General features: G+C 53.7%; 2 protein-coding genes and 1 gene segment (V, D, J or C); all 3 read right to left on the bottom strand.

Moving 5' to 3' along the window:
- Positions 1 to 8115: 8115 nt before the first annotated feature.
- On the bottom strand, positions 8116 to 9884 carry LOC126041212 (immunoglobulin lambda-1 light chain-like). Its single transcript, XM_049806583.1, has 3 exons — positions 9815 to 9884; positions 9460 to 9769; positions 8116 to 9056 (listed from the first exon to the last, which is right to left on the bottom strand). Exons 1-3 carry the CDS (start codon positions 9882 to 9884, stop codon positions 8687 to 8689), a joined length of 750 nt encoding a protein of 249 aa, XP_049662540.1. The 3' UTR covers positions 8116 to 8686.
- LOC126041209 (uncharacterized) lies at positions 9796 to 11778 on the bottom strand. Its single transcript, XM_049806581.1, has 5 exons — positions 11732 to 11778; positions 11501 to 11604; positions 11190 to 11299; positions 10689 to 10830; positions 9796 to 10527 (listed from the first exon to the last, which is right to left on the bottom strand). The coding sequence occupies exons 1-5, from the start codon at positions 11776 to 11778 to the stop codon at positions 10001 to 10003; spliced, it is 930 nt and encodes a 309-aa protein (XP_049662538.1). The 3' UTR covers positions 9796 to 10000.
- Positions 11779 to 12098: 320 nt separating this feature from the next.
- On the bottom strand, positions 12099 to 12795 carry LOC126041208 (Ig lambda chain V-1 region-like). The segment is given in 1 exon segment: positions 12099 to 12795. A coding segment is annotated over 1 exon segment (378 nt).
- Positions 12796 to 17594: the final 4799 nt, after the last annotated feature.

Raw genomic sequence — 17594 nt, 5'->3', positions numbered from 1 at the left:
AGGTGGCCAAGAAGGCCAATCACATCCTGGCCTGTATCAGAAATAGTGTGGCCAGCAGGAGCAGGGAGGTGGTTGTTCCCCTGTACTGGGCACTGGTGAGGTCGCACCTCGAGTCCTGTGTTCAGTTTTGGGCCCCTCACTACAGGAAAGACATTGAGGTGCTGGAGCGTGTCCAGAGAAGGGCAACCAAGCTGGTGAGGGGCCTGGAGCACAAGTCTTATGAGGAGCACCTGAGGGAACTGGGGTTGTTTACTCTAGAGAAGAGAAGGCTGAGGGGAGACCTTATTGCTCTCTACAACTACCTGAAAGAAGGTTGTAATGAGGTGGGTGCTGGTCTTTTCTGTCAGGTGACTGGAGATTGGACGAGAGGAAATGGCTGCAAGTTGCGGCAAGGGAGATTTAGGATAGATATTAGGAAAAATGTCTTTACTGAGAGGGTTGTCAGACAATGGAATAGGCTGCCCAGGAAAGTGGTTGAGTCACCATCCCTGGAGGTATTCAACAAGCGAGTAGACGGGGTACTCCAGAACACGATTTAGTGGGCACGGTTGATGGTTGAACGTAATGATCTTGAAGGTCTTTTCCAAACTAAATGATTCTATGATTCTATGATTCTAAGATCAAATGTGCCCCAAGTAGCAGCCTCTCCCCACACGCCTCCTGTCCCCACAGCAGCACAAAGCACCAAGGGCACATGGGCTCTGGCTCTTGGGCTCCTCTGCACCCCTTGGGATGAGTCAGGAATGTCCCCAAATGCAGCCCAGGCCCAGAGTACTTGGGCGGGGAACGGAAAGGGGCACATAGTGCCTGGCAGCTTAGAGCATAGCCCTGCAATGGACAGACCTTCCCAGAGCCAGTGGGTCCCTACCCAGCCCGGGGATTCCTCCGGACCCCACCTCTGCCCATCTCCAGGGAAGAGCCCTTGGACACAAGAGGGACGGAGGCTCTCTGTGCCCAGCAGCACAGCACTACTGCCCCGCAGAAACCATCACCTCCAGGTCCCTGGGGCAAGGAAGGAGGTGCTCAGCACCACGCAGCAACACTGCACTGGCAGCACCAGAGGAGCGGTGGCGTCAGGAGAGAGATGAGACAAAGCCCTGCAAAGGCAGAGCCAGAACAGGCGCAAGTGCAAAAAGGAGGCAACTGCCTACCCTTTGGAGCTCTTCCCCACGCGGGGGGAGGCGCAGAAACAAACAGGAGGGAAAGAACAAATCTCAGCATCAATGTGACCCTGACCATCACTGCTGTCATCCCAGCTACCACAGTAATAGACAGCCTCGTCCTCGGCTTGGACCCCAGTGATGGTTAACGTGCCTGTGGAACCAGATGTAGATCCGGAGAATCGCGAAGGGATGTCTGAGGGTCTCTTTGTGTCAGCGTAGATGACAGTGACAGGGGCACTGCCAGGAACCTTCTGCTGGTACCAGCCAACATAACTGCTGCTGCTAAACCCGGAGCAGGTGATCTGGACGGTTTGTCCCACGTTCGCTGAGACCGAGGGTGGCTGAGTCAGCGCTGCCTGGACCAGGGAACCTGGAGAGGGAGAGGAGAGAGGGGAGAAGATGGGGGTCAGCCAGTGGCCCACTGTCACGAGCCAGACTGGACAGACCAGGGAGTACTGTTTAATTCCAAATTCCCTTGGGCTACATTAAGGGGAAACAACACCAAACCATCAGTTAAAGATTTATTGATGACAGAAGCAAACTGAACTGGGGAGGCGTGGTTGTAGGTGACAAGGTTTCTCATAACAGGAATTGGCATAAGACTACTTCTGTAAACGGAGTAACCATATACATCAATTCAGGGAATAAGGAGTTCCCTCCTGTTGAGTTACAAGGTTCAGAGCAGACCCCCTTGATTTCCAGACTCCTCCTCGGAGAAGGGTCTAGGGTGGGCTGGATCCACTCTTAGCCTCAGACTTGGTCAACGGTTTATATCTTGAAATGGATGAAGTGTAGGGATTGTGGAAAAGGAAAAGGAAAGAGAGAAGAAGACAGAGAGAGAGAAAAGAAGACAGAAAGATTTCACCGGTCCTGGTCCAGCGTTGGTTCAGTCAGCCGAGGGGTCCAGTCCCGGTGGGCTTGAGCACCAGGGGCTTCAGTTTGTGTCCTTTTATCATCCTTGCCCCTCCTTCGGGCGGGCACCTGAACTCCTCAGGCTAATGAGCAGGTTTGGAGCCTTTGGGCTTGGGGGTCCCTTGTGGAGTAATTTCTCCTTCCCTGCAGACATGGCCATTGTTTATCTTTGTATCAGAACAGGGAGCTGCGCACCCTCCAGTACACCCTCCCCAACATACAACATACTCCAGCACAGAGGCAGCTGTGACAGCAGCAGGATGTGGTGATCAATAGCAGGAAGAGCCCGTGGGGTGGCAGACAATGCCACACTGTGAACTTTGAAGGGACCAGGACAATGGTCCCCAGCCACAAAGCCACCTCCCATTCTCTGGGACATAAAAGGGAGGACATTCACAGCCATAGTCATGCAGAGAGGATGGAACCTGCCTTAGCCCCACAGTCACAACTCTGCTCAGCCAGGAGGTAGTAGGGCAGAATACCTTCCCCTGATTTAGGAGTCAGTGTCTCATGTCCTATTACTTGTTGTCACCAGACACCATTGCTGCCGCTGCTGTCCCCGCCACCACAGTAATAGACAGCCTCGTCCTCGGCTTGGACCCCAGTCATGGTTAATGTGCCTGTGGTGCCAGACTTGGATCCGGAGAATCGCGAAGGGATGTCTGAGGGTCTCTTGTCGTTGTAGTAGATGACAGTGACAGGGGCACTGCCAGGAACCTTCTGCTGGTACCAGCCAACACTATAGCTGCTGCTAACCCCGGAGCAGGTGATCTGGACAGTTTGTCCCACATTCGCTGAGTCCGAGGGTGGCTGAGTCAGCGCTGCCTGGACCAGGGAACCTGGAGAGGGAGAGGAGAGAGGGGAGAAAACAGGGGTCAGCCAGTGGCCCAACAGCACAGCCGTCCTCAGGCAGCAGAGTGGGGAATGCCAAAGTCAGAGGAGAACAGAAGCGGACATGATCACAGGGAAATTTGGGGAGTAGAGCCCAGCCCAACATACTCCAGCACGGAGGCAGCTCTGGCAACAGCAGCAGGACGTTGTCATCAGCAGCAGAAGCCCATGGGGTGGCAGACAATGCCACACTGTGAACTTTGAAGGGACCAGGGCAATGGTCCCCAGCCACAAAGTCACCTCCCGTTCTCTGGGACATAAAAGGGAGGACATTCACAGCCATAGTCATGCAGAGGGGACACAACCTGCCTCAGCCCCACAGTCACAACTCTGCTCAGCCAGGAGATAGAAGAGCAGAAAACCCTCCCGTGATTTAGGAGTCAGTGTCTCATTTCCTATGACTTGTTGTCACCAGACACCATTGCTGCCGCTGCTGTCCTCGCCACCACAGTAATAGACAGCCTCGTCCTCGGCTTGGACCCCAGTGATGGTTAACGTGGCTGTGGAGCCAGATGTAGATCCGGAGAATCGCGAAGGGATGTCTGAGGGTCTCTTTGTGTTTTCATAGATCACAGTGACAGGGGCAGTGCCAGGAACCTTCTGCTGGTACCAGCCATAAGCATTGCTACTCCCAAAGCACGTAATCCAGATAGTTTGTCACAGAGACGCTGACACGGAGGGTGGCTGAGTCAGCGCTGCCTGGACCAGGGAACCTGGAGAGGGAGAGGAGAGAGGGGAGAAGACGGGGGTCAGCCAGTGCCCCGCCAGCACAGCCCTCTGTGGGCAGTGGGACAGGGATGGGACCCCCGTGCCCAACAACCCTACCGGCACAGAGGGACCCCAGCCCCACATACGGAGCCAAGACCCGAGTCCTGGGGCCATCCCTGTGAGGAGAGCTGGCAGAAGCAAGAGGATGCGGTCAGCAGCAGCATGAGGCAGCGGGGCAGGCGACAAGGCAAGGCTGTGCCTTTTGTAGGGACAGGCACGAGGTGCCCACAGCCTTAGAGCCACCTCTCTAATGGCATGTACAATCAGGAGGACATTCACAGCCATGGCTATGCAGAAAGGACAGGAACCTACCCCAGCCCCACAGCCCTGCTCAGACGGTGACAGTGGCACTGCCAGGTCCCTTCTGCTGCAACAAACCATAGCTGCCGCTACTCCCAGAGCAGGGGATCTGGACCGTTTGTGCCTGGCAGCAGGATGGGGAATGCCACAGTTGGAAGAGAGTGGACCCGGCCACAGTCACAGGGAAAGCTGGGGAGCAGAGGCCAGCACAGCTTGTGCCAGCACAGAGGCAGCTCTGGCGGCAGCAGCAGGAGGAGGTGGTCATCAGTAGCAAGAGGCAGTGGGATGGGCGAGAAGCCACACAGTGAACTTTGCAAGGACAGGAACAATGGTCCTGTCATGGTTTAACCCCAGCCAGCAACTAAGCACCATGCAGCCGCTCACTCACTCCCCCCCATCTAGTGGGATGGGGGAGAAAATCGAGAAAAAGAAGTAAAACTCGTGGGTTGAGATAAGAACGGTTTAATAGAACAGAAAAGAAGAAACTAGTAATGATAATGATAACACTAATAAAATGACAACAGTAGTAATAAAAGGATTGGAATCTACAAATGATGCGCAGGACAATTGCTCACCACCCACCGACCGATACCCAGCTAGTCCCCGAGTGGCGATTCCCTGCCCTCACTTTCCCAGTTCCTATACTAAATGGGATGTCAGATGGTATGGAATACCCTGCTGCCCAGTTTGGGTCAGGTACCCTGGCTGTGTCCTGTGCCACCTTCTAGTGCCCCTCCAGCTTTCTCGCTGGCTGGGCATGAGAAGCTGAAAAATCCTTGACTATAGTCTAAACAATACTGAGCAACAACTGAAAACATCAGTGTTATCAACATTCTTTGCATACTGAACTCAAAACATAGCACGGTACCAGCTACTAGGAAGACAGTTAACTCTATCCCAGCTGAAACCAGGACAGGTCCCCAGCACAAATTCACCCGCAGTGCTCTAGGACGTGAAAGGGAGGCCATTCACAGCAATGGCTGTGCAGAGGGGAGAGGAACCTGCCTCAGCTGCACAGCCACAACTCTGCTGGGCCATGAGGGAAAAGGGCTGAAACCCTTGCTCCGATTTGGGAGCCCATGTCTCACTTCCTATCACTCATTCTCACCAGACACTATTGTTGCCGCTTTCGTAGCCACCACAGTAATAGACAGCCTCGTCCTCGGCTTGGACCCCAGTGATGGTTAACGTGGCTGTGGAGCCAGACTTGGATCCGGAGAATCGCGAAGGGATGTCTGAGGGTCTCTTGTTGTTATCGTAGATCACAGTGACAGGAGCACTGCCAGGAACCTTCTGCTGGAACCAGCCATAGTTGTCGCTAATTGTGGAGCAGGACATCCAGGACTTTACACTCGGGGACACGTACATCAGGGCCGGCTGCGTAGGCCCTGCCTAGAGACCAGAGAGGGAGAGGAGAGAGGGGAGAAGACGGGCTCAGCCACTGCCCCACCAGCACAGCCCTCCCTGGGCAGCGGGACGGGGACGGGACTCCTCTGCCCGCAGGCACACAGATGGGACACCCTGGGTGCAGCCCCAACCCAGGCACTTCCAGAGGTGTTGCTGGAGCCAGAGCCTGGACCCTCTCCCTGCCCGCAACCCTTTGGGGCACACCTCATCCCTCTCCTGAGACCGGGCAGCCCAAGGGCCACGGTCTCCCGGGGGCACTCAGCGTTTGCCGCAGTCTAGAGCCACCCCTGCCCGTGCCCCACATGGGGCCACATACAGACCAGCAGCCAGGGACTGCAGGGCAGGGGTCCCCAGCGGGTGAGAAGCTGTGGGGAGCTGGCATATGACAAAGAGAATGGGGGCATCTCCAGCACAGTGTGGGCTGGTGCGAGACCGCCATGGAGACCAGAGACGGGGGGCTGCCTGGGCGGGGGGCGTGAGCTCCACCGGGGCCTATCCGAGATCAAATGTGCCCCAAGTAGCAGCCTCTCCCCACACGCCTCCTGTCCCCACAGCAGCACAAAGCACCAAGGGCACATGGGCTCTGGCTCTTGGGCTCTTGGATCCAGAGAATCATGAAGGGATGCCCGAGGGTCTCTGGTTGTTATCGTAGATGACAGTGACAGGGGCACTGCCAGGAACCTTCTGCTGGAACCAGGCAACATCATTGCTAGTCCCGGAGCAGGTGATCTGGACGGTTTGTCCCACATTCGCTGAGACCGAGGGTGGCTGAGTCAGCGCTGCCTGGACCAGGGAACCTGGAGAGGGAGAGGAGAGAGGGGATAAGACGGGGGTCAGCCAGTGGCCCAACAGCACAGCCGTCCTCAGGCAGCAGAGTGGGGAATGCCAAAGTCAGAGGAGAACAGAAGCGGACATGATCACAGGGAAATTTGGGGAGCAGAGCCCAGCCCAACATACTCCAGCGCAGAGGCAGCTGTGACAGCAGCAGGACGTGGTGATCAATAGCAGGAAGAGCCCGTGGGGTGGCAGACAATGCCACACTGTGAACTTTGAAGGGACCAGGACAATGGTCCCCAGCCACAAAGCCACCTCCAGTTCTCTGGGACACAATAGTTAGGACATTCACGGCCACAGTCATGCAGAGGGGACAGGAACCTGCCTCAGCCCCACAGCTCTGCTCCGCCAGGAGAGAGAGAAGGGCATTAAAGCTTCCCCTGATCTAGGAGTCTGTGTCTCTTTTCCTATATACTTGTTGTCACCAAAGACTATAGCTGCTGCTGTCCCAGCTACCACAGTAATAGACAGCCTCGTCCTCGGCTTGGACCCCAGTGATGGTTAACGTGGCTGTGGATCTTCCCACAACTCCAAAGCTGGATGCAGAGAACCGTGAGGGTGTCTTGTCGTTGTTGTAGATCACAGTGACAGGGGCACTGCCAGGAACCTTCTGCTGGTACCAGGCATAGTAGCTGCTAGTCCCGGAGCAGGTGATCTGGACAGTTTGTCCCACGTTCGCTGAGACCGAGGGTGGCTGAGTCAGCGCTGCCTGGACCAGGGAACCTGGAGAGGGAGAGGAGAGAGGGGAGAAGACGGGGGTCAGCCAGTGCCCCATGGTCCCTATCCAATGTCAGAGAAGGTTCCAATATGTTCCCAAGAGCAAGATTAAGACACAAACGAGGTCAAATGCTGTATACCCAGAAGAGCTTTTATTATCAAAAGTATCAAATGTGGAAAATAGTGGCGATAGGATAGAATGGAAGAAAAGGCAAAAATCAAGCAAGCAGTTGGGATAGGATTGCAAGGATAGTCACCACCACGGATCCAGCGGTGTCCCATTGGTCCTCAATCTTCAATTCTTCAGTGGTGGGAGCCCCCACGGCTTGTCTCTATGGTTTTTTATAGGGCATATTTCGATGATGTCACGCTCTGCAGGTTTCGTATATCACACGACCTTCAGGACCTTCAGGTGATCTACAGCAGAAACCAGTATCTTATCAGCTCCAGCCCCATTCCCTCCCCTGGATGCCTCAATGGCCTGATAATCGTCCTTATGGACTGAGGAGTGTCCTGCTTAAAGAGGCCATCTTAGAGACAAAGGGCTCGAGAGAAACAGTTCACAGTTCCTTGAGATCACAGTCCAGTCCCTCACACCTAACAATCTTCCAGGCAAAGGGCTCCAGATAACAATTAAGTCTCTTACACCCACCAGCACAGCCCTCCCCGGGCAGCAGGAGGGGGAGGGGACCCCTGTGCTGAAAGACCCCAGATGGGTGCAGCGAGTCTGGCTGTGGCACATGGGCCGTGGGCGAGCACCGTGCCGAGGAGAGGAAGGCCAGCCATGCATCACGTACGCAGGTGGAAGGTCCTGACATCGGATGGGGATGGGGTCAGGGTGCTGGGCAGCCCCTGGCTGTCCTGGGGCCGCGGTGAAGCATTGCCCAAGGCCAGCGACTGCCTGGGGGGCTAGAGGTGCTGGGGGGCTCATGCACAGGCTGAGCATGAGCCCAATGGGCCAGCACTGGGCAAGAACAGTTGACACTGCAGTAGCCTGCAGGCTCTTCTTATGGCACAATAGAGCAGACCCCGCAAGGGCTTGAAGGCAGAGCTTTGGTCCAGCACCCCAGCCCATGGCACGTTCCCACCTCTCGGTGCTGGGGCCGCAGTTTCGGCTGACCCCCCCGGCAGGCAGCTGGGCTGGGAGGAGGGCAGGGAGGCACCCGGCAGGGTCCTGGGTGCCAGCTGGGGATCACGGGAGGAACGGGGCCCTGCAGCATGGGGCAGGGTTGCTGGGGGCCGACGCAGCATTTCTTTCCCGAGAGGGTGGTCAAACACTGCAACAGGCTTCCTAGAGAGCTGGACGGTGCCCCAAGCCTGTCAGTCTTCGAGGGGCATTTGGACAATGCCCTTAACAACAGGCTTCAACTTTTGGTCAGCCCTGCAGTGGTCAGGCAGTGGAACTAGATGATTGTTGTAGGTCCCTTCCAATCAAAATATTCTTTTCCATTCCATCCCATTCCATTCCATTCCATTCCATCCTCCTCTCCTCTCCTTCACAAATGACAAGGGACGGGCACAAACCTGGGGCTCTAAGGGATGATGGAACTGGCAGACAAGGCACAGCCACCTGCAGCACAGGCCAGCAAGGGCAGGGCCATGGTGGTGACCACAATCAAACGGGGAGAGCAGAGACTCATAACTGGCCCTTGTGATGGCAGGATGTTTTTGGATCACTTCCCTATGGATCCATGTCACCAGACACCATAGCTGCTGCCGTCGTAGCTACCACAGTAATAGACAGCCTCGTCCTCGGCTTGGACCCCAGTGATGGTTAACGTGGCTGTGGAGCCAGACAAGGATCCGGAGAATCGCGAAGGGATGTCTGAGGGTCTCTTGTTGTCGTAGTAGATGACAGTAACAGGGGCACTGCCAGGAACCTTCTGCTGGAACCAGCCAACATTGTAGCCGCTGCTAAGCCCGGAGCAGGTGATCTGGACGGTTTGTCCCACGTTCGCTGAGACCGAGGGTGGCTGAGTCAGCGCTGCCTGGACCAGGGAACCTGGAGAGGGAGAGGAGAGAGGGGAGAAGACGGGGGTCAGCCAGTGCCCCAACAGCACAGTCCTTCCTCAGGCAGCAGAGTGGGGAATGCCAAAGTCAGAGGAGAACAGAAGCGGACATGATCACAGGGAAATTTGGGGAGTAGAGCCCAGCCCAACATACTCCAGCATGGAGGCAGCTCTGGCAACAGCAGCAGGACGTTGTCATCAGCAGCAGAAGCCCATGGGGTGGCAGACAATGCCACACTGTGAACTTTGAAGGGACCAGGGCAATGGTCCCCAGCCACAAAGTCACCTCCCGTTCTCTGGGACATAAAAGGGAGGACATTCACAGCCATAGTCATGCAGAGGGGACACAACCTGCCTCAGCCCCACAGTCACAACTCTGCTCAGCCAGGAGGTAGAAGGGCAGAAAACCTTCCCCTGATGTAGGAGTCAGTCTCTCATGTCCTATTACTTGTCGTCACCAGACACCATTGCTGCCGCTGCTGTCCCCGCCACCACAGTAATAGACAGCCTCGGCCTCGGCTTGGACCCCAGTGATGGTTAACGTGGCTGTGGTGCCAGACTTGGATCCAGAAATTCGTGAAGGGATGTCTGAGGGTCTGTAGTCCTCAGCATAGATGACAGTGACACTGCCAGGTGTTTCCTGCTGGTGCCAACCAACATAACCATAACCGCTGCTGCCGCTACCCCCGGAGCAGGTGATCTGGACGGTTTGTCCCACGTTCGCTGACACGGAGGGTGGCTGAGTCAGCGCTGCCTGGACCAGGGAACCTGGAGAGGGAGAGAAGAGAAGAAGGGGGTCAGCCAGTGCCCCACCAGCACAGCCCTCCCCGGGCAGCAGGACGGGGACAGGAACGCTGGTGCAGTGAGTCTGGCCATGGCACATGAGCAATGGGTGAGCACCGTGCGGAGGAGAGGGAGAAGGCCAGCCACACATCAGGTACCCAGGTGGAAGGTCCCAAAATATTCTATTCTATTCTATTCTATTCTATTCTATTCTAATCATATCCTGTCCTGTCCTGTCCCATCTCCTCCCCAAATGACAAAGGATGGACACAGACCTGGGGCTCTAAGGGATGGCCAATCCAGGACACGAGGCACAGCCACCTGTAGCACAGGGCAGGGACATGGTGGTGACCTGGCCCACCATCCAACGGGGACAGCAGAGACTTCTAAGTGGCTCCTGTGATGGCAGGAGGTTTTTGTATCACTTCCCCGTTGCCCTGTCTCACCATTGCTGCTGCTGTCCCAGCCACCACAGTAATAGACAGCCTCGTCCTCAGCTTGGACCCCAGTGATGGTTAACGTGCCTGTGGTGCCAGACAAGGATCCGGAGAATCGCGAAGGGATGTCTGAGGGTCTCTTGTCGTTGTAGTAGATGACAGTGACAGGGGCACTGCCAGGAACCTTCTGCTGGAACCAGGCAACACCGCTGATGCTGCTAAACCCGGAGCAGGTGATCTGGACGGTTTGTCCCGGGTTCACTGACACGGAGGGTGGCTGAGTCAGCGCTGCCTGGACCAGGGAACCTGGAGAGGGAGAGGAGAGAGGGGAGAAGACAGGGGTCAGCCAGTGCCCCACCAGCACAGCCCTTCCTCAGGCAGCAGGTTGGGGAATGCCAAAGTCAGATGAGAACAGAAGTGGACATGATCACAGAGAAATTTGGGGAGCAGGGCCCAGCCCAACATACTCCAGCACAAAGGCAGCTCTGGCAGCAGCAGCAGGACGTGGTCATCAGCAGCAAGAGCCTGTGGGGTGGCAGACAATGCCACACTGTGAATTTTGAAGAGTCCACGACAATGGTCCTGAGCCACAAATTCACCTCCAGTTTTCTGGGACACAATAGTTAGGACATTCACGGCCACAGTCATGCAGAGGGGACAGGATACTGCCTCAGGCCCACAGCTCCACTTCCCCAGAAGAGAGAGAAGGGCATTAAAGCTTCCCCTGAACTAGAAGTCTGTGTCTCTTTTCCTATTACTTGTTGTCACCAGACACCATAGCTGCCACTGCTGTCCTCGCCACCACAGTAATAGACAGCCTCGTCCTCGGCTTGGACCCCAGTGATGGTTAACGTGGCTGTGGAGCCAGATGTAGATCCGGAGAATCGCGAAGGGATGTCTGAGGGTCTCTTGTTGTTAGCATAGATGACAGTGACACTGCCACGTGTTTTCTACCGGTGCCAACCAACATAAAGATAACCATCGCTGCTGCTACCCCCGGAGCAGGTGATCTGGACGGTTTGTCCCACGTTCGCTGACACGGAGGGTGGCTGAGTCAGCGCTGCCTGGACCAGGGAACCTGGAGAGGGAGAGGAGAGAGGGGAGAAGACGGGGGTCAGCCAGTGCCCCACCAGCACAGCCCTTCCCGGGCAGTGGGACAGGGAAGAGACCCCTGTGCTGAAAGACCCCAAATGAATGCAGCGAGTCTGGCCGTGGCAAATGGGCCATGGGCAAGCAGGACACGGAGGAGAGGGATAAAGGCCAGGCACACATCACGTACGCAGGTGGAGGGTCCCAACAATGGATGGAGATGGGGTCAGGGTGCTGGGCAGCCCCTGGCTGTCTTGGGGCCGTGGTGAAGCATTGCCCAAGGCCAGCGACTGCCTGGGGGGCCAGAGGTGCTGGGGGGCTCATGCACAGGCTGAGCATGAGCCCAATGGGCCAGCACTGGGCAAGAACAGTTGACGCTGCAGTAGCCTGCAGGCTCTTCTTATGGCACAATAGAGCAGACCCCGCAAGGGCTTGAAGGCAGAGCTTTGGTCCAGCTCCCCAGCCCATGGCACGTTCCCACCTCTCGGTGCTGGGGCCGCAGTTTCGGCTGACCCCCCCGGCAGGCAGCTGGGCTGGGAGGAGGGCAGGGAGGCACCCGGCAGGGTCCTGGGTGCCAGCTGGGGAGCACGGGAGGAACGGGGCCCTGCAGCATGGGGCAGGGTTGCTGGGGGCCGACGCAGCATTTCTTTCCCGAGAGGGTGGTCAAACACTGCAACAGGCTTCCTAGAGAGCTGGACGGTGCCCCAAGCCTGTCAGTCTTCGAGGGGCATTTGGACAATGCCCTTAACAACAGGCTTCAAGTTTTGGTCAGCCCTGCAGTGGTCAGGCAGTGGAACTAGATGATTGTTGTAGGTCCCTTCCAATCAAAATATTCTTTTCCATTCCATCCCATTCCATTCCATTCCATTCCATTCCATTCCATTCCATTCCATCCTCCTCTCCTCTCCTTCACAAATGACAAGGGACGGGCACAAACCTGGGGCTCTAAGGGATGACGGAACTGGCAGACAAGGCACAGCCACCTGCAGCACAGGCCAGCAAGGGCAGGGCCATGGTGGTGACCACAATCAAACGGGGAGAGCAGAGACTCATAACTGGCCCTTGCGATGGCAGGATGTTTTTGGATCACTTCCCTATGGATCCATGTCACCAGACACCATAGCTGCTGCCGTCGTAGGCACCACAGTAATAGACAGCCTCGTCCTCGGCTTGGACCCCAGTGATGGTTAACGTGGCTGTGGAGCCAGATGTAGATCCAGAGAATCGCGAAGGGATGTCTGAGGGTCTCTGGTTGTTAGCATAGATCACAGTGACAGGGGCACTGCCAGGAACCTTCTGCTGGTACCAGCCATAGTAGTAACCATAGGTGCCACTGCCCCCAGAGCAGGTGATCTGGATGGTTTGTCCCAAGTTCGCTGAGACCGAGGGTGGCTGAGTCAGCGCTGCCTGGACCAGGGAACCTGGAGAGGGAGAGGAGAGAGGGGAGAAGATGGGGGTCAGCCAGTGCCCCACCAGCACAGTCATCCCAGAGCAGCAGGATGGGGATGGGACCCCTGTGCTCAAAGACCCTGGATGAGTGCAGCGAGTCTGGCCGTGGCACATGAGCCATGGGCGAGCACCGCGCAGAGAAGAGGGAGAAGGCCAGCCAAACATCAGGTACCCAGGTGGAAGGTCCCAAAATATTCAATTCAATTCAATTCAATTCTATTCTATCCTATCCTACCCTGTTCTGTCGTACCCTGTCCTGTCCTGTCCCCTCTCCTCCCCAAATGACAGGTGATGGGCACAGACCTGGGGCTCTAAGGGATGGCCAATCCAGGACACGAGGCACAGCCACCTGTAGCACAGGGCAGGGACATGGTGGTGACCTGCCCTGCCATCCAACGGGGATAGCAGAGACTTCTAAGTGGCTCCTGTGATGGCAGGAGGTTTTTGTATCACTTCCCCATTGCCCTGTCACATCATTGTAGCTGCCGTCGTAGCTACCACAGTAATAGACAGCCTCGTCCTCGGCTTGGACCCCAGTGATGGTTAACGTGGCTGTGGAGCCAGATGTAGATCCGGAGAATCGCGAAGGGATGTCTGAGGGTCTCTTTGTGTTTTCATAGATCACAGTGACAGGGGCACTGCCAGGAACCCTCTGCTGGTACCAGCCATATTCATTGCTACTCCCAAAGCATGTAATCCACATAGTTTGTCACAGAGACACTGACACGGAGGGTGGCTGAGTCAGCGCTGCCTGGACCAGGGAACCTGGAGAGGGAGAGGAGAGAGGGGAGAAGACGGGGGTCAGCCAGTGCCCCACCAGCACAGCCCTCCGCAGGCTGTAGGGTTCAATTATATGGAACGTAGTTACTGGGCCTGAAAGTAGCTCATGGTCGCAAGAGCATTCCAGACGCCTTTAGAAGGCCTTGAACAGAATAAACAAGACAGAAAAAGAAAGATCCCAATTAGAAAAACACAGGTGCACATTCCACAACACAGGGAACTTGGCACAAACAACCTCAATTCGGGGGCTTATCTTGACCAATTAGACTGAGACAAGTTTCGCATGCTCTAGTTAATATAGCCAATTATGTCCTGTGTTTATGCGCGTGTACAGAGTGAGTATAACTAACTGTATCTTATGTTTATACGCATGGACAGTATCGATATAACCAATCACGTTTTATGCTTGTGTGCGTGGACACCAAATGCTTGCATGCCGCAACCAATCAAAGCTTCTAAAGCAACACAAAGAATTGTATAAGAATGATCAGTTAGGCTCAATAAACTGGTGACTTTAATCATCATATTGGTGTCCTGTCATCTGGGCCCCGCATGGAATAACCCTACAACCCTACATCTGGTGACCTCCGACGTGATCCGGTAAGGAACAAGAGGGAACGCTAACTGAAAAGGTGGGGGAAATTGCCGTGGATGCCGGTGGGCTTGGAAGAAAGCGCCGTGCTGCTCAAGAGAGGCAGGAAAATCGTAAGCTTACGTGATAAAAGGTGGCATGGGTATTGCAGCATCTGCAAAGGAAAAGGCAGCCGTAAAGACATTTATGAGGCTGGTTGAAGAAACAGAAATGGATATTAAAAAGGATCAGTTAGAGGATTTGTTACAGTGGGGACAAAGAAGAGGATTTTTTAAGGACTCTGAGGCTCTCTTTTCGTTGTCTATTTGGGAGGACTTAGGAAGGGAAATATGGGACTCTGTCCAAGGAGGAAATAAAGTAGCTGCGCATCTGGCAGCACATTGGAAGAAGTGTCTCCAAATGATGCAGCAAATAACATCAGAAACTGCTGTTCAGGATGCACTAAAACATGCTTTAGCGGCAGAAATTCGAAATATTAATGCTCCTGCTCCCCCGACGAATTGTTTGGCAGCAGAGACAGTACGCGGAGCACAGGAGCCTCCCCTGCCACCAACAGCGCCGCCATTAGAAGAAAAAAACCCACCAGTTGCGGCTTTTTCTGTAGAAGAGCTGAATTTTTTGGGGAAGGGAAATAATGCCGATGTTCCCATGGCCCCATTAACACCCGAGGAACAGGTGATGGTAAATCCTTCGGCGAAAAAGACAAGTCAGCCGCTATTACGAGCGGAAGACATTCCCCTGCCCATGGACTCTGATGACTGGGGGGCCCAACGGGACTTAGAAAATACTGGGGAAACTCAAAATCAGCTGTACCCTGATTCCAATAATGCAAACGAGGATTTAGCTACTCTAATACTAAAGCAAAAAGAGAAAATGTTAGAATTGCTAGAGGAAATGCGAAAAAGAGATGGGGGTAAATGTGGGCAGCCGTTGACAAAAAAGGCATATGAAAAAGCAGCAAATGCAATCATAGAAAGTATGGATTCTTTTGCTAAAGTAATGGGCAATGCAGAAGAAAAAACCCCCAAGGATAAAATGCAGGAACCGATTGACCTGTCTGTACAAAAAGGGGAATTAATGCCCGATGAGGGAAAAGGGTCTAAATGGAGATACGAGGATAGATACAAAGGAATGCGACAGCTAACAGACCCACCCTTACAAAACACGGAACCAGCCCGGGCAGGACCTCCACCACCACCCCCCAGCGATCCGTCTTTTTCGCCGGGACAACGTTGGCGTGGAATTATTGAGCAAGCCCCTATAGAAGGAATAGTACTGCCACCTACTGCCGGATCAGTTCCCGTGTTCACTGAACCGGGAGGAAAGCGAGAATGGGCGCCTCTGGACTGGAACACAGTTCGAGAACTGCAAAAAGCCATTATGCAATATGGAGTAGACAATAAGTATGTACAACAAGTGATACAACAATTTTTTAAGGCACAAACCTTAGTGCCAGCGGATATAAAGGTTTTAGTGGAAATGCTCTTTGAGCCAACTCAGAGGTTGTTGTTTCATGATCGGTGGAGACAGAAAGCAGAAGAAGCCCAGGTGAGAAATTTAGATGCTGGGGCACAAAATCCACTTGCATTTGTCAGTGTAGACATGTTACTTGGCACGGGACAGTTTGCTACTGGCCCCGTTCAAGCTGCATTAAGGCCAGAGATTTTACAATTGGCACAACAACTAGCTCTGGAAGCTATTTCAGAGGTGCCGCAAGTGGGGAAACCGGTTCCTCCATATTCTAAAATCATACAAGGGGAAGAGGAGCCATATGTGAAATTCCTTGACCGCTTAAAAGCTGCTGTCGATGTGTCGCCCACCTTAACCCCCGAAGCGAAAGCTGCGGTCGGAAAGGACCTAGCTATCCAAAATGCAAATACAAAATGCAGACAAATCATTGCATCACTTCCGTGTACAGCTACATTAGTGGATATCATCGAGGCTTGTAATCGCTTACCTCTAATACAAGAACAAGAGAAAGCTAAAATACATGCTGAAGCTCACGCTGCAGCGCTCGCGGTAGCATTACGACCGATGGTGCAACGGGGAAAAGGAGACCGCAGCCCACACAAAGACCCCTTAGCGTGTCATCAGTGTGGTCAACCGGGGCATTTGAAACGTACATGCCCTCAACGCATAGCAACGCAGCCTCGATCTCTGCCAGCACTAACTAACGGCAGTCAGTCAAACTTTCCTGGGGTCTGTGACAAGTGCAACAAGTTCGGACACAAAGCCAGCGACTGTCGATCAAGGTTTAAAAAAGACGGAACGCCATTAACACTGTATCCGGGTTTGCAAGTTGCAGAAGCCTCTGTTTGTCCACAAAAGCCGTGGCTACACAAAGACATACGAAATATACATGTTGTACAAAAACTTGCCAGGGACCTACAGTGGATTCAGCCTTATTGTGGTATTACCAATACAGATCTACAGCCGCTGCTGGATTTATTGCAGGGTGGGAATAGCTTAACTTCTGCAATACAACTAAGTGCATCGGGGTGGCAAGCCTTGACAGCAATTGAGCAGAAAATCACATCACCCATGTCTGGCAGATACATCCCTGATTTGTCTATAAATTTATATGTATATAACTCAGATAAGGAAGTTGTGGGAATTTTGGGTCAGTGGGATGAGCAACGGGAACAAAACCCATTGATAATAATAGAATGGATATTCTTGCCTGCTAGCATGTCAAAAATGGTAGTCACTAGAATTGAAGCCCTGGGAATGTGCATTCAAAAAGCAAGGGCAAGGGCGATACAAATTTCAGGGAAGCAAATGGACAAAATTATTTTGCCTATGTCGCTTGATATTGTGAATAATGCCATGATGAAAAATGACTGCCTTGCAGTAGCTCTGATGGGTTTTGAGGGGGAAGTGGATAATCACTACCCCCCTCACCCATTGTTTAAAACAATGTTAACAATGGAACCACGCTCTATTTGCAGTGAAAGCCCACTGGAGGCAATTACCGTTTTTACTGATGCTAGCAGCAGAACAGGTAAAGCGGGATTTGTATATCTTCAGGATGGATCCTGGAAATCCGAAGTTGTTCTGTCAGAGGGGTCAGTACAGGTGCTTGAGCTATTAGCCGTATGCTCTGTTTTCAGAAAATGGGATAAAACACCTGTCAACATTGTTTCAGATTCTCAATATGTTGTTGGGATAGTCAAACGTATGCATAGATCCTTGCTAAAAACTGTAAGTAATGAGCAGCTGTTTATGGCACTTTTGAAATTATGGACGTTATTAGAAAGACGAACAGACTTATTTTTTATCGATCATATTCGTAGCCATACAACGTTGCTGGGATTTATTGTGGAAGGTAATGCGCGCACAGATCGACTGGTAGTAGCCAATGCAAACATCTGTTTTAATACACCCAAACCTGACTTGTTTGGACAAGCACTGCTATCCCATAAATTTTATCATCAGTCAGCAAAAGTGCTGAGTAAGCAATTTG

This window comes from Accipiter gentilis, chromosome 7 (assembly GCF_929443795.1).
Source record: "Accipiter gentilis chromosome 7, bAccGen1.1, whole genome shotgun sequence".
Lineage (NCBI taxonomy): Eukaryota > Metazoa > Chordata > Aves > Accipitriformes > Accipitridae > Astur > Astur gentilis.
This window is presented reverse-complemented; position numbering and strand designations above follow the sequence as displayed.